The following is a 17578-nucleotide window of genomic DNA, read 5'->3' as shown; positions in this document are numbered from 1 at the left end:
TGGGACAAACAGCAGTACCCGTGAAGCTGACAGTCAGCTGACCACTGAGCCTGACCACAGTGCCTGTTTAACTGAGATCAGAATTGTCGATCTGAAGCTGACTGCACGAGTGTCCCCGGAGGAAACATTTCATTCAGGACTGAATGTTTCAATGCCTTAATGTTATGTAATTAGGGATTATGTTTATGTAGATTTATATGTTAACTCACTAGAATGCTATAGTTAAACAGTGGTTACCCAGGAATAGACAAATAGCCCAGCCAATCTATCTGGTAAAATTAATTCATTATTGCAATTGTGGGGTATTGCTCATGTTCCCTGTATTCCTTATTCCCTCACACAGTACACTGAAGTGACTTTTGCAAAAACTAAAGAGGGGGAATGGTAGGGGCCTCTTCAGAGGCCTGGTTAAACATATGTCTTACATTTTAAAATTTAAATTTTTTACAGCTTCCTAATGATTCCCAGGAAACCCCAATGACATGTCATTTTAATTTTTTAACTACCACCAGTGTATTAATAACCTTGGGTGGAGGATATGCTTGTGTCTTAACAGGTTTTGGACTGTATTGGGTCCCAGTGCTTTCATCATCCTTTGGATGCTGACTGCAGCAGCAGCCTTGCAGATCTCAAAGCAACCACAGCAAAATGTGTGGGTCACGCTTGCCAAGGCCATAGGACGAGACATGCTGTGCCTCTCTGTATCAACACCTGCCAATCCCTTCAGTACCTGTTTGGTGGGCATATCAGTGAATGGGTGAAAGGACATCACTGGAAAAATTGAACCACTGAACTTGAAAAGATCATTCTACATGTGCTTCCTGGCACACTTAAAAGCTTTCATAGTTTTGGGTGTAAAGGATTTGAAAAGACAAATCTGACTAGCCTCAAGAGATAAGTATGTTAGGATTGGTAAGAATGCATTACTGTGTTGTGTTTAATTCTACATCAGACAAGGCCACGGATATTCAGGATGTTACTCCAGCAGGGAAGAGGTACAGAAATTATACTGCATGGTGCAATCGAGCTGAATTCATAGAAGAGAAGAGGCATTCCCATCCTCGTTATCTGCCTGCAGGTGTTTTCCTTATTTGTGGGGATAGAGCCTGGCCAGCTCTGCCCTCACAAATCAGAGGAGGACTTTGCAGTCTCGGTCCTTTAACCATTTTGGCTGACTTCGTAGTCTTGCTAAAACAATCATTTATGCTTTTGCTGTTTTGCTTTTTTTATTGCCTTTTTTACCCTGTATATTGCAATGCTTTCAAGGTTTAATTAATTGATCACTCAAGAGAATCCTTATCGTTCAACAGGGAGGGGGAAATGAAGGAATTGATTTAGGGACCAGAACCTCAGACACTGTCTTATTGATAGAAGGAGATGCTTTAACCCTGATGGGCGGCAAACCCTGGGAACAGAGTACAGCTAGAAAGGAAATCATAGGTTGACTCCCAGTAGTCACTGTGACCTAGGGAATTATGCAGGGACCTGATAACAAGAACAAAGCAAAACTTAGGAGAGAATTATGGAATCCCTTTATCTCTTGCCTGACGTATGCTTAAGCCTTCTGAAAAATATATGCATTCGTGTGATACTTTCTCTCTGTAGCCAATCATGAATTTACAACTGTAGTATGGACATACCAATGACCAATTACAAGCTACCTTCTGACGTTATGTTAACCTATATAAAGAAAAAGCTTTGTACAATAAATTGACACTTGGCTTGCATCAGGCCTCGTCCTGTCTCTCCATCACAGCAAGAAAGTAGTAAGAATGTAAATAAATCACTATTGGGTGTTAAAAGGATAAATAATGATCATTCTAAACAATTCCATTGGAAGGATAGCACCCTTAAGATTTCATTCTCAAAACAAAGTTCAGTCTATTCTGTTCTGTTCAGCAGTCTAGCTGGGTGTTTTCTTCTCTTCTTGCCTTCTATGCTGGGAGATAACAACCTTGTTGACCTTGGCAAGTTCGAACATAATCTCTGCTTCTCTCTCTTTCTTTCCTTTGGACAGTGTGGCAGGGGGGGGAAGGCAGAGAGCCAGCTTTCCTGACTTTGGCCAGGTAGGTTTTTGCACTGCTTCTGTTAATTGTAAATACTTGTAAATATTGTAAATACTGTATATTTGTATATATTAATTGCATTACATTGTAGATTTTAGTGTCGCTTGTAAATATAGCTTCATATGCTTCCAAACTGGTCTAGTCTGGTGCAGTTAATGTTGGGGATAATTTCAACCCACCACAAACGTGTGAAATGACTACTTCTCTGAGACTACTTCTCTGATGACTGTTCTCACTGTGGTCGTCTGTAAAAGGTTCATCAGTCACAAGAGCCTTTAGCATGCACAGTGAGCATAATAGACAGTCCTAACTTGAGAGCAACAAGCAATACTATATCTAGGTTTTTTGACCTAGAAGAGTTTATTGAGTTGAATTTTTCTGGAATTACAGTACTTTCATCTGATTAAAGTGACAAGCTAAGAACAGTGAGAGAGGCAGTATGCCTGCAAGGACACTGCTCTTCAGTTTGCCATGAGGGGAGTAACGGAGTTTTACAGGGCACGTAAATGTCATAAGCAGTCAGTTACTAGATGGTGAATATAGATAATCTAATTGCCATTAGGCTGAGGGGCAGGAGAGAGGAAAGCATCTGTAGGACACTGACAGTGCGGACACTGTTGGGGTTTAACAGGGAAAACATTGCTATAGAAATCTATGCAGATGTGAGTTACTATCAGTGTGTCAGTGAGAGCTGAAATTCCCCCCCCCACCACTGACAATAACCAGGCTAGCTCAGTCTGGAAGCGAATGAAAGCTGTATTTACAAGCAGAATCTACAATCTATGATGAAATGCAATGAATATATACAAATATACAAAATTCACAACATTTACAAATATATACAATCAACAGAAAAGCACAACCAAGCTCCCTTTGCTTCCCCCCAAAGGGGACCTTTCCCAAAGGGGCCTCCCTCTTCCAGGAGCTTCCCCCCCAGACCCCCCTTGGACAGAAAGCAGAGTTAGTTAAAGCAGAAAGTTGTTAACTTAGCTGCCAAGGTCAGTGTGTTATCTTCTGCCAGAAGAGAAGCAGAAAACAGCAGCCAGACAGCCCAGCAACTGCCCCGACTGCAGAATGCAGAGAGTGCAGACTGCCCCACTTTGTTTTGGGTAATAGTTCTTAAACATTTCTATCTATCCAATGGAAGTGTTTAGAACAATCACTATTTTGCTTTCTTACACCCAATAGTGACTTATTTACACTCTTTCACTTTCCCTGCTTGAACTTTGCAAAGAAAAATTAAAAAGACAGTTTCAAACCATCACAAGCAGAAAACTGCTATGCATCTTCCTTCTGGAAAGCAAACTACCTTTAAGATTCTTAAAACGCCTTATTACGCTTGGGGCAGACAGTGGACATAACCAACACCAGTTTATTCCAAATACCAGATTTAGGATAAAGTACAGGTTCATGATATTTCTTTCACTAGATCTTACTGAAGACATTCTGATGACACCATCATCCACACAGGGGTATCCAAGAACACAGTGTAACAGTGCGAGAGCTGAAATCCCCCTCCCACACTGACAATAACCAGGCTAGCTCAGTCTGGAAGCAAATGAAAGTTGTATTTACAAGCAAAACTGCAATCTATGATGAAATGTAATGAATATGTACAAATATACACTATTCACAACATTTACAAATGTGTACAATCAACAGAAAAACACAACCAAGCCCCCTTTGCTTCCCCCAAGGGGCCTTCCCCAAGGAGCCTCCCCCCCCCAGCCAGAAGGACTCCCCCCAGACCCCCCTGGCAGAAGGCAGAGAGTCAAGAAGCAGAGAGGCTGTTAGACTTAGCTTGTCAAGATCAGTATGTTATCTTCAGACAGAAAAGAAGGGGCAGGCAGAGAGAAGCCAAGCAAGCTGAGACTGCCCAACTCCCCAACCTTGTTTTGAGTAGAGATTCTTAAACATTTCCAGCTCTCCAATGGAAGTGCTTAGAAAAATCATTATTTTGCTTTCTTACACCCAATAGTAATTTATTTGCATTCTTTCACTTTCTCTGCTCAAACTTTGTGAAGAAAAATTAAAAAGACAGTCTTAAAACCATCACACACAGTGATATCCAAAGTGTGCTGTTACCACTGAATGATACTTGGTGAATGCTTGAGGTGATGTTCAAGTCAGTCATTAGGATCTTTAACTCATAAGTAAATAAACATTTAAGGCGGAAGCATGCCAATATGTGAAAAATGAAGCAGATTTTCACAGCAACCTTGGGAATAAAAAAGGTCAACAAAGCACACAATCATGGCTTTCCTATTAAAGACTTTAGCTTCTACCAGTCTAGAAAAGGCAAATAGTGCATTTCTTTGGCATTAGAAGCAACTGGGATAATATCCTTTCCCCAGAAGTCTTTGGAGCTTTGTTTACTGAAGCAAAGTAATAAATGGTTTTCTGATCTTTCCTTTTTAAAAAAAATATTATTATTATTATTTGCTGTTGTTTTTAAGAACTCCCTGAAGAGAAATGAAGAGACTGACTTTTGTTGAAATGAACTCTGTAAACTACAATATTCACCAGTGTAAGGCATTACTCCACATACCTAAAAACTTAGCTGTCTCCTTTTAGCTTGCAAAGTTTCTCTTAAGAGCCAGAAAAAACTGATCTGAGGTTCTTGTACATGTCAAGCTGAGTCTGATGCAAATGATCATCCCACAGCTTGTGGAGTGCTGGATTTGATGAAGGAAGTGAGAGGGCTGCTGTTAGCACAATTAGCCTAAGAAACAGGTCATTATGGTTGACCTTGGTTTTCTCTAGTAATTCAACAAGCACCTACAAAATCTCATCTGAGGCAAAGAAAGGGAAGTATGAGAAGAATGATAAGAAACCCCTGAAGACCATGCAATAGATATGCAGAAGTGCATTTCTCGCAAGCATAATAATTCTGTTCTCTAGCCATCGCTACATATACTCCTGAAGCCATTGCATTGGTCATGTCTCACCCCTGGACAGAGGAGTGCCCAGCATTCAGCTGCCCGCAACTCTCTCTTCCACTTGAATAGCACAAAACGGATGCACAGACCCTTGCTCTGTGTTTACCAGTCAACTATGCATTACATCAGTGAACAGAATCTAAAAGTTCCAGACAGAGCCCAAAGAGGGTATGGTCCTTAGTGACTTAAAAGAGCTGTACTCACTAACACAGGGGCAAATTCCTGTCTTCTACTGTAGTAATAACGAATGAGGAAAATACCTGAAGGCCCAACTCGAGAGAAACTTTCAGAAGAGTGATATCTCGCAAGCTGTCCATGAGTGTTGCTATTTTAAATGCATCCTGGGCAAGTTTGAAGATGTGTGATGAGGAGTGAATATTTTTCTGGATGGATTCTAATACTGTTTCCAGCCTCCGAACATCACCTGCAAGATGTAGACAGAATCACCAAAACAGAACAAGACTCCAAATCATCTAGAGATTCATAATAATTGAGATTGCCATTGCTATGCAATAGTATGTTTCAGTTATACTTTTTTTTTTAATAAACCTTCCATAATTAAATCACATGAACAAAAGATACAAGACAGCACAAAATCCTCTAGTGCCTGATGGTGTTAATGTAGCACATGGCCAAACAACATCCTGATTTATGAATTTTAGAAGTGGTTTGTCCATTCTGGGTTTTACAGACTATATTGTGTGTCAGTAGAACAAAAAGCCTCAAATCAAGCCTATCTGGCTACCATCTAGCTAGTTTAACTACTTCGCTAGAAAATTAAGTGACAGTTTTAAGTGAATTCTGTTTATTGTTCCCATTTCAAGCTCCTGTCAGACTGTGATTTGGGTTCTTAAAAACAAGTTTTATAATCTATTTATTCCATGTAATATTACAAGCATACATTTAGTTGAGTACAAAACTGACAGCAATGTACCTTTGGCTGCTGTTAGCATGGTTGATGCCAGCTCACATTGCTGGGATTCAATGTGACTTAGGGTGAACCAGCGGGGATAGCGATTTGGGACAACAGATGCAATGTGGTGTGGGCGGGACACGTCTCCTGAAGGAGCCAAAGATTCCAATACTAGCAACCTGAAATAAGGAAGAAATCCTTTTTCATTAAATCATTATTGTGTTAGGTTACTCATAAGCAAAACTAAAGCTGCAAGAACACTTGACCTTGTTTACAAAATATCCCTATGTTTATGGGTATAAGGATATTGGAAAACCATTTCTCTTCCTGGAGAATCTTAAAAGTCCATTTGCCAAACTTGCCTACATCAGTGAGCATCTGCAGGAATTCACAGGACAATTAAGTCATCCATTAGCCAAGGCAGAAAAGACTTTCTGCATCATCCATGGAGTTGAAGTTTTTTTCCCCTGCCTTGTTTCAGTCCTTTGAACCACAGCCCTCAGGAAAGAAATAGCTCTCCATCATACTAAAAACATGCAAATATTTTCCAATATTTGGAATATACTTTCTTTACTTGCAAATGTTCAAAGGGCAAGGGATATTCAACAAGTGATTCAGATTTTGAAATTACAATAAATTCAGACATACCAAAAATTACATTTTACTGTTTAAATTTGAACTATTTTTTCAAGTCCTTGAACTCTACTCAATATTTGATAATGTGCATGCTAATGTGAAAAGACTTCCCTTCTGATTTGTATTGAGTCAAATCTCTTCCCTAGTACCACTGAGGCACCTCTTTATATACATAAAACAAAATACATATGAATTATTCAGATGTATTATTAAATGGTTTCGACAAGCAGGCAAAATCCCAACTACATAATGCAAAAAGGATTATTAGGTTATGAGTAACAAAGCAAGAAAGGAAGAGGCTGTTTTGGGGAAATCTTTTGTTACTTGTTGGCAATTTCATTGCCAACTTCTATGTTCCTTCGCAGTGATAAGAAATGCTGTTGTGAATTGGTGGCTTTCATGCAATTTGGGCAAAATTAGGGAAACATCACAACAAGAACAAGCAGATTTAGCATTCTTCCATTTTTTCCCTTTCAAACATCAATTATTTAGCTAGATTTTAGCAAAGCTACTTTGTGATTAAGCATCGCCATTACAGTCTGTCTCCTAAAGCCTAGATTGAAATTCAGGCTTAGCAAGGGATCAGCCAAACTAAGCCAAACATTCATGTTCATATTCCAAATGAGCAGTCAACTGGGTCACCGCAGATCCACATTTTCCAAGGCTCCACTCCATATGTTTCAGTGCTGCAAGCAGAGAACTGTAGACAGAAGTGACCATCAAGGATAGCACTTTCGGTCCTTGCAGACCTGAGGTGCATGCATGCAAAGCCTTATCGTCTCAGCTTCCATTGATTTCATACAGACTATCCCACACATTAAAAGAGTGTTAAAAAAGAAGAATGAAACAGCAACAGATGTTTTTGAATACAGAGAGGCAAAACACTCCAGAGTTGACATCATGGGTCAGCGACTTGCGTAGACTGACACTAAACACTTATGCCTGAGAGGCACTAGCTGTAGTCTTGGGAATTTAACTTCTTTGATAAATATTCAAGTGAAGAAAGAAATATGCTCCACTTCTAAAAGCACAAACAACCGCACAGTTTTCTATGTGGAAATATTTTACTATTGCCATGGAGGAAGGGATGCTCAAATTTCCCTCTTCTGATCCATTCCACCTCACAAACATGAGACAAACATTCAATCTTCATGTATGCTTTCTTCTTTCTCCCTCTCAAAGCAATGTTGCGCTTTAGTTAGTTTTTCATTTGTTTTGTATCAGGAGTATTTTGTACACTTTGGTGTGATGGAAAGAGTAGCCAATCTTTATGAGAATTTTTGAGAAGTACGAAGGAATGCAGACAGACATGGAATAGAAAGTATCACCACAGTTGAAGATAGCAGTCCACCTTTCTTAAGAGTGCCAAATACATAAAAAATATTTTTAAAAAATATATTAAAAAGCTGAACTCTCATCTGCCTTCTAAAGTGATGTCAAGAGAGCTATGTAGAACAGCCCTGATTATGCTGATGTCTCCTGTGATTTTTATCAGACAGAAACAGACAACTCTTTCTTATACTGATCTGTTTGAGAAGTAACTTCTTTGGCCAATGGCAGCTTCATGCCAAAAGATAGCTGGAACTCCCCATGATTAACTAGACATTTCATAATTTGGATCTTTTAGTGCCTTGCTTGCTTTTCCAGTTGAGAAAGGAAACTTCCAGAAAAGAAATTTTCAGTTATAATTTGTTTCTGGGGAAATCTTTCCTGAAGAGGAATAGCTTGCTGCTGTCACGTTCACTGAAGCATTCAGTGTACTGTGCAAAGCTGATGAGAGTTGTATATTAAAGCCTCTTCAATGTGGTTTCTGTAGTTTATTTTAAAGAGGAAAGCATTCTCTGAGAAACACTTTAAGACAGTGACTGGAATTAAATTCAAGGACACAATTCTACTTTAGAAAATTGACCTTTTTTCTTAAAAAAAAAAAACAAAAAGCCCCACCACACACAACCATGCACCACACATTTTGTACTACCTTGCCAATCTGGTATAATCAGGGTTATTGATGCACTTAACTTGCACGTAGACAGCCTTGACAGCGTTCTTATCATACATTTGAACATTCTCAATAGTTTATCAGCAAAACACTTTTGTTCTCTCAATCTATTTCCTAAAATTCTAATTATAAGCAGCAAGTATGCAAGGTCATTCTTCATATTTCTTGCCCCTCTTCCCTAACATCCATTATTAGACACTCTCAGAGGCAATAAAGAAACCAAATAGGCTAAGTAGACCTTTGGCATGACGTAATAGTAGCTGTATTTTTTTCTTATGCATGCCCTCCTGTTTAGTCCTTTGGACACAGGATTATTTTCTCCCCAAATAGCTTTCTGGAGAAACTAACTCTGGAATACAGACCTCCAAATCACTAGATGTCATGATAGTGCCATGACACATCCCAGTACAAACCCAGACAGGCCTTAAGATGTCTGGACAGGGTCACTTCCTCTCCCCTCCTTCCTGCAGAAAAACAGGGTGACATGGGAAGAAGAACAAAGGGGACAGGACTCCTGCCTGTCTGGTAAATAAGATGTTTATCTGGGGTGAGAGTATGTAAGCTGACCACTTCTCCCCCAGATACAAGGCCCTTGTTTCTGCCTTTTATGGCTATAGCCTGGCAGAAGGCTTTCCATTGGGCAGCTAGCATTAGCTTCAGGGCCCCATTGGACCAACCAATCTCTGGCAATTTGTATATATACAAGTGACTTGGTAGTCACCCTTGCCTTGCCTTGCTCAAGCCTGCTGAAGCCTTGCCTTGCTCAAACCTTGCTTCAAGCCTACTTCGACCCATCTCGTAGAAGCTGCCTCGAGTTGCCCTGCCCTGCCTCAAGTGCCTGGTCCAGAGCCTGGGATAAAGCCATAAGCCATACACATGCAAGCCGGAGAAGCCATAAGCCTAGAAGCCGAAGTCACCTAGTCTGCTTCCCCTTGCCTCAGTTTACCCAGAAACCAAGCAAGTGCCTGTCACGAAGAGCGTCGTTAACTGCCTGTCATCCACTGAAGCCAGATCAGCCTGGGTCCACACGGTAAACTCTTCTTGCCAGCAATCTGCCATGCAGCACCCTACGAGAGCACCCCAAAGCTAACACAGCAGCAGCAGCATCCCCCCATGTGGGTAATACTAGCTGTGAGCAACTAATTCATTGCCCTTTGAGTTTAAAGGTTCTTATCGAGACTCCCCCCGCTGTAATCGAGTGCTATCTGCTCTCGGGGACTTTCTCTTTCCAAGTTATTGCCTCCTAATTTGCATAGAATAGTTTGTATTTTGCCCTACGACTGCATATTCCCATTGTAAATATATATTCCAACTGTACAATGAACCTTTTAATGAGTTTTGGCAATTTTCATATTAATAAAGTTTTACTATTTTTATTAATACCTGTTTGCCATATTGTTTATTATTGTTGTGAGTGTAATTAATAAATAATATTCCCCCCTCAACCACAACAATATTGGCGTAGTTGGCAGGATTGTACAATGAGAAATATTTTACAAAAATTGGGATATGCACCAACAGTCTCGGAATTGGATTGGGCAAAGAAAAATTGCAAAAAACCAGAATGCATCTCGCAGAAACTCGCCAAGAATGCAAGCGAATCTAGCAAAATACATGCTGTAATAATGGGAACATGCATGATAGAGATGCTGGAGGAATTTAAAAATTATGACAAAAATTTTTTTTGTCTGGAAAGAGAACGAGAAAGTATGGAGGCTCAGAACCAAAGGCTTTTCAAATTATTAGAGCTGCAAATTAAGGAGAATGCATCATTAAGAGGATGCACAGAGGCAGAAAAAAATGTTGTCCCTGCCCCACCAGAGCAGCCGTGAGAAAAAGATTTTAAACCGCTTTCGCCTCAGATCACGCTGCCTGGAACTGAAAGCAAAAGTGGCACAGAGACTGCTCAGAGGGAAGATGCTCCTCGATCGCCGGTCGCTCTGAACGACCAACTGCATAAAAGCGACTTTGCCGACAATGCACGAAAATCGCCCGTGCAAGGCACCGCTCAAAATGAAATGCGAAAAGCAGTCTTACTCGTCACATGAAAGCAAATCAACTCACCCGCTGCTGATTGGAGAAAGCAAGGACATCCTACTACAACAGCTGCGAAATTCTCCACGCCGTGTGTTTCAAAATGGAAAAGCATGCATGCAGCCCACGCAGAGTGAGGACTCTGCTTGTGGAGAGACCGCCACACACCAAGGAATAAGCCGATCCAGAATGACGACTCCTCTGATTCAGCGTATGAATGCAGCCCGGCACCACGTGAATTATGTCCGCGAAATCACTGCGATCTTAAAAGAAAAGCGCTCCTGAAGTCCGACGCCGATCCAAGCTGCGAGCCGATCCCCGAGCCCATCCGTCATAAGCCGCGAGAGAGCCGAGCCGCACCGGCAGCGAGAAAAGAGGCTACACCCCGCTGCAGCACAGAGGAGCCAGGAAAAAAATGTAAGTGCGTCCCCCGCCCGAGAACGAGAAAAGGCTGTGAACTGTAAGTTTGAAAATGCGTCTGCGAAACCCAGTCCCGACGAGAGATGACATTTTGAGGCACCCATCAGCCACCAAATGACGGCACCGTGTGGCGAGACACAGGAAGTGCTTCGCACTCAGATCTCTCCAACCACCATACTGTGCCCCAGCTCGGAAAGGAACCGATGCTGCGTGGAGAGGTTCCGCAGACGACACCTCAGTTGCCCCAGCCGTTCCAGTAGCCGAGGGGAAACGAATTCACAGAGCCACCCTGAAAGCTCTGATCCCCCACCGGTGGACTGGTACCAGCTACTCATTGTCTTGGGAATGCCAGAGGGGTTCACAAGATTATTAAAGGAGTCTCAAGTTAAAAAAAACCAGTCCTTCGAATGTTGAATCAAAACAGCAACCAGGAAAAACAACTTCGTGGAAGAAGCCTTGGTGGAAGCGAGAGCCAAGTTTGCTCTCCTGCTTCAGTTCCACTAGCCATGCTTGGCACAGGAGAAGAACCTCCCTCACCACGATACTGAGGAACCATGTCTCTCAGCAACAGAGACCCATTTGCATCCGGAGGGTGGGAAATAAAGGATTTAAAAGCCCCATGGACACTTTGATTAATTCAGTGTCATACTGGAGACACACCCATCACCAGTCAGGAGGTGTATAGTTGAAAGAGCACCACAATATTGGGCTCAGAGCATATGCTGCTCTCTACAGTGTTTGCGTAACACTTTGTTTATGGCTACATGGTTTGTGTGGTTGTATACACTGTTCATATAGTGCATATGGTATTGTAAGTCACTATGCTGAATTGTGTAAACCACTGTATTGATATGTAAACCACTGTATTTGATATGTAAGCCATTACACTTGTTTAAGCTAGGATTCACAGTGTACCCTCACTAAAAGGCATTTATCGACCCGAGATCAATTGCCCCATTGGGTAAGGGGGGGGGTGTGTCATGGTAGGGCCATGACATGTCCCAGTACAAATCCAGACAGGCCTTAAGATGTCTAGACAGGGTCCCTTTCTCTCCCCTCCTTCCTGCAGAAAAACAGGGCAACACGGGTGATGTGAAATGTAAATTCTTGCCAAGAAATGAACGGCAGAGATATTTCTAGAGATTTTATAAATATTTATTTACACGCTATGTTACAAGTTATTTACAGTTGATATTTACAGGTCCTAGTATTCAGTTGAAAGAATCAGTTCTGCAGAAGGTATATATACAGGTGCTTTGAATAGCTTCAGGGGATCTAGAAGTTAAGAAAGCAAAAGCAATTCGGAAAGAGGTGGGGGGGGGAGTGCTTGTGGGGGACCAGCAAGCCCACAAACAGGCGGTTTGGCACAAACCTCAACAGAAACTCTATGAAGAAATATTTGACTCACTCATGAACTAAAGAACTTTGTGAGATCTTTCCTTGATACTGCATTTGTATTCCAGGAATTGTGGCACGGATGTGCAGTAATAAAGAAATTGAAAAAATGGCACCGACCGTGTGGCTCTGTGCCACGTGGTTGGTGCTTCTCCCAGAACGAAAAGGTCCTGAGAGTTTTCTGGTGAGCCATGGAGGCTTTTGCAACTCAGTTCGTGGAGTGCGCTGCGCAAGAAGAGCTTCCCGCTCCGGGGGAATAGCCTTGCCGCCGGGGTCACAGGGCACAGCAAAGTGGCTTCTCTGCCAGGCTGGGGCAACTTCTTCCGTGATCCATGGGGACTGGCCAGGGAGCTGCCGCTCCGGCCGAAGTGATGTCCCCACTCCAGGGGCTGTAGCGGTCCGGGACGGGTGGTGCACATGGGTTACCATGGTTCCCTCGCTTGGCGATCAGTCGGGCAATGGTAGCCATCTGCAGCGATGCACTCAGACATGCTGGTTCGAGTCCCGGGCAAAAGCGGACCCTTCGGCAACGCAGGGCGCAAGGCAAACATGGGCATGCGCATGGGAACAGGCACAGGTACAAGCAAGGAGCACTTGTTTACCAAAACAACCCCTATTTAACATTTGCCACATGAACACTGGTGCAGTGAGCATCCTTTGTAAACAGAGTAATCAACCAATGAAATTATGTTTTACCAAATGTAGTATGAGCATACACCTTGAACAAAGCAAGCATGAGCATGTTGCCTGAGCTTTGTTTACCACAACGGGCCCAGGGAGGTTGTTTACCTAGACTCGGTGGTGCCAAGACTTCCCCTCCCCCCTCTCCAGAAGGGAGAGGGAAGATGGTGTTCAAGCTGAACATGTAGGGACATGTCCTGGCACTATTTGGGACGTAGTCTTGGACATAAGCATCGTTCACCACAGCGGGAAGAAGAACAAAGGGGACAGGACTCCTGCCTGTCTGGTAAATAAGATGTTTATCTGGGGTGAGAGTATGTAAGCTGACCACTGTTTCCCCAGATACAAGGCCCTTGTTTCTGCCTTTTATGGCTATAGCCTGGCAGAAGGCTTTCCATTGGGCAGCTAGCATTAGCTTCAGGGCCCCATTGGACCAACCAATCTCTGGCAATTTGTATATATACAAGTGACTTGGTAGTCACCCTTGCCTTGCCTTGCTCAAGCCTGCTGAAGCCTTGCCTTGCTCAAACCTTGCTTCAAGCCTACTTCGACCCGTCTCGTAGAAGCTGCCTCGAGTTGCCCTGCCCTGCCTCAAGTGCCTGGTCCAGAGCCTGGGATAAAGCCATAAGCCATACACATGCAAGCCGGAGAAGCCATAAGCCTAGAAGCCGAAGTCACCTAGTCTGCTTCCCCTTGCCACCAGAATCGTGCCTTGCCTCAGTTTACCCAGAAACCAAGCAAGCGCCCATCGCGAATAGCGTCGTAACTGCCCACCATCCGCTGAAGCCAGATCAGCCTGGGTCCACACGGTAAACTCTTCTTGCCAGCAATCTGCCATGCCGTGCCCTACGAGAGCGCCCCAAAGCTAACACAGCAGCAGCAGCATCCCCCCATGTGGGTAAAACTAGCTGTGAGTAAGTAATTCATTGCCCTTTGAGTTTAAAGGTTCTTATCGAGACTCCCCCTGCTGTAATCGAGCGCTATGTGCTCTCGGGAACTTTCTCTTTCCAAATTGTTGCCTCCTAATTTGCATAGAATAGTTTGTATTTTGTCCTACGACTGCATATTCCCATTGTAAATATATATTCCAACTGTACAATGATCCTTTTAACAAGTTTTGGCATATTTCATATTAATAAAATTTTACTATTTTTATTAATGCCCATTTGCCATATCGTTTATTATTGTTGTGAGGGTAATTAATAAATAATATTCCCCCCTCAACCACAACACTAGGATACAACCTATATGATGAAGCTGAATGCTACTTATGTGAATAGTGTGTCCTTCAATCCCTGTGCTATAATTCTTGATAATAATGGCCAGGAAAACCCAATTTTTAATTTAAATTTATTTCATTTTATTTCATTTTATTTCATTTTATTTTTTAATCTGGAATTGATTGCATTTAGTATTCAGTTGTGGCTATTCTTTGTCAACCATCATTTACTACAAGTTCTTGACAGCAAACACAGTTCAGATAGGACCAATTTCTTGCCTTCACTGTATGTGGACAACATAGATTTACTGGTGATCATTTAGACCCTTGGAACTTCCATCAGAAGGTCCTTCTCAGCCACAATCTAGTCTGTCCTGAGATAAAGCAAACACACACTGAGCGCTCCCTGAGAAGCACCTTTTTCCCTGATTACTGAAGACAAATGGAATGCAAGTCAGATATTTTGTTGTCATATGATATACTCCATTTCAATCCCAACATTCACTCAGAAGTGCGCGAGACTGCTTAGTTATGAAGCACAAGAAAAGCAGCACTGGCTAAGACCACACCATATGGTTTCAAATATGTCATTGAGAGTAAATTTACAAAGAAGGCTGGTGGATCAGATAGTCCTATCATTTGCTAAGTAACAGATGAACCTAAGACTGCTGGCGAGACACCTCTTTCCTCATTTCCTCACCCCTACCATCACGCACACACACATCAGTAAGAGAACATACATGCTAAGGTTCTTTAACACAAAATCACATGCCCTAAGAGTCGAATTCTAGAAGGATTTGTAACTGTGATGGTTTGAGGCCAGACAGATCGTCTCTTGCCCCGAAAGGGACAAAAGAATGACACACGCAAACGGATTGGAGAGTGATGGAAAGTTTAAGTGGAAAAGCAATTGGTGAAAATACAGAAAAACTACAAACTACAAAGCATAGTGGAAAAGAACATCCCAAAGCATACAGAGTCCCCCACACAATACCCAGAGGTTTCCCAATCCTTCCCTCCTCCCACCTGAGGGTCTACCCAATCCCTCAGGGCTCTTCCTTCCCCCCCCTCCCACTGCTAGGCAAGTCTCAGGCTGGCCAGGTCGGAGACTGCCCCCCCCCCCCTCCATTCTCCTCCTGGCATTAGGCCTAGTCAGGCCTAAGAGGCCTGAGATACTCCCCCGGCATTACCCGATAAGAGAGGACATCTCCCATGGGAGCAGAGAGGGAAGAAAGAGGAAGAGGATGACTCTGCAGATGGCTTTATAGGGCGCAGGATTTATGGGTAGAAATACGCCATTTCCTGTGTCCACCCCTATTGGGTGGGTACCTGGGACACCAGAGGTGTATCTCATGCAGCAGTGGCAGGGGGCACCCAGCCCAAACTGCCACAGTAACATACAATGTTTTTACAGTTGTAGATAAACACTAATTGTACATTTATAAATTATTATACTGTAGTACAATCATCAGACATCATCAATTGCTTTTACGATGACAGAACCAAAGTAATTTCCCCTTAAAGGGAACAATGCTTCTTTTAGAAAAAAAGACTAGGTCTTGATTGCCTAGCTTTCCCCCCTTTTCCAAACCACTGACTTGTGAATACATACCACATGGCTCTCAGTGCAGTTTTGTATGCCAATTCAGCATCATGAGGTAGGAGAGTGGTAAAAAGATACTTGGCAAATGTGTGCATTGGAACACTCTCTCGATGGATGATTTCACCTAAACCACTATATGGTCCAGCTGTAGGAAAGAGAAAGAGAATGTCAGTCTTACAGACTGTTAAAACTCAACTTCTGGACCTTTATAAATGTTCACTATACCTTGAGTTACAATTGGTATTCAGAGACAGTTTGTTGTACAAAAGGTAATGTTACATTGATATTTTTGTGAAATATATTACGAGTATATTAAATACTATATATTCTTTGAGATAACAAGACAGACTGCAAATTGTATAGTATTAAGCACACTACCAGTGCACATACAAATGACAGAATGGTCCCGGGGCTCTATGGGGTTCATTCAGTAAGTCAACAGTATATAAAAGTAGAAGGTGATAATTCTAGTTTTGCCTCTGTATAGTTATATTGTGCACATGAATCCCTATGCATCCTCTGTTGGTGCATAACTGCTTTATCACAGATACACCAGAAAAATAAAAGGAAAAAAAAAGTAGTTACAGTGGAAAAACATGTATCTTTAATTGAAGTTACATGACCAATCACTACAGCAGCACCTGATCCCTAATAATGTCTCACTTGCCATTAGGCATTTAAATAATCCTTTGGTCTGAACTTGGTCTCCAGAGAAGACTAGGTCAGATCTTGCACCAAGGCTGCTTTTGTTAGTTCATTATAGCCACATGATCTTAAAAACTGTATTTGTTGTGGGAAAATTACTCCCATTGTTGGGGCAATGGATTTTGATCAAGATTAAATAGGTGATAGTGTCTCTCAACCATTTAAAAAGAAGCTGAAAGCCATTCAAAGCCAGATGGCGTTGCTTCAATGAAAGAAGCCATTTCATGTATGTTTGCCAGTTGGTCCTGTCAGACACTCAGTTGGTACATGAAGAACACATGAGACAGCATTTACATGAAAATATATTCTGCCATTAACTTAGCAGTAAGGCAAATATTAAAACAGTTCTTGCAATGCAGTCATATGTTCTGCTTTCTCACGCATTCAAATGGTAGCATACAGCATGCATTAATAGCATAGAAATCACCTTAATAATGGGTTAAGCTTTATTATATCTGCAGGACTTCAACTCTAAAACCATAATTGATATGATTAGGATCTTAGATTACTGCAGTTTTCTTCCATGTGAGCTGTCAGTTTCTGCCTAACCTGGAATAAATTGAAACTATTGCAGAAAAGCCAGCTGTTCACCACAGCAGATTTGTTGCTATGATCACTTGTTTACTACTCTAAGAAACCAAAAAAGAATATCAGTGATCAAAGTAGTAAACTAGAAGTATTAGAGAATACTTCAGAGAAATCCTGCCTTTTCCTCATAAAGTATCCTTACCAGTAAATAGATGCAGCAAATTGATTTTATAATCCATAGGACACCTCTATGGTAGTTAATAGCTTCATCCAGCAAGCAGCTGTTCTTGTCCAAAGGCCATAAAGCAGTGGTTATAGCTACACCATAATTGAAACTCTCCCTACGGTATAGCACTCTACAGTTTCAAATGCCACCATCAACAGGTAACCAAGTCTTTAAGGATCTGGTCAACAAGAGTGACTCAAAGCTGAGAACTCTA

At 42.0% G+C, this 17578-nt stretch overlaps 1 protein-coding gene across 1 annotated transcript in view; it reads right to left on the bottom strand.

The window, feature by feature from the left end:
• LOC128979898 (zinc finger SWIM domain-containing protein 6-like) overlaps nt 1-17578 on the bottom strand; it is a 276472-nt gene that overhangs the window by 17927 nt on the left and 240967 nt on the right. The window contains exons 10-12 of the mRNA XM_054398296.1: nt 15915-16050; nt 5940-6097; nt 5266-5429 (exon numbers count right to left, since the gene is read on the bottom strand). Coding sequence (XP_054254271.1) covers nt 5266-5429; nt 5940-6097; nt 15915-16050 — 458 coding nt within the window. The remainder of the gene's footprint in view (nt 1-5265; nt 5430-5939; nt 6098-15914; nt 16051-17578) is intronic.

This window comes from Indicator indicator (assembly GCF_027791375.1).
Source record: "Indicator indicator isolate 239-I01 chromosome W unlocalized genomic scaffold, UM_Iind_1.1 iindW_random_scaffold_48, whole genome shotgun sequence".
NCBI classification, from domain to species: Eukaryota; Metazoa; Chordata; class Aves; order Piciformes; family Indicatoridae; genus Indicator; species Indicator indicator.
Note: the sequence above shows the minus strand (reverse complement) of the source record. Positions and strands in the feature narration are given on the sequence as shown.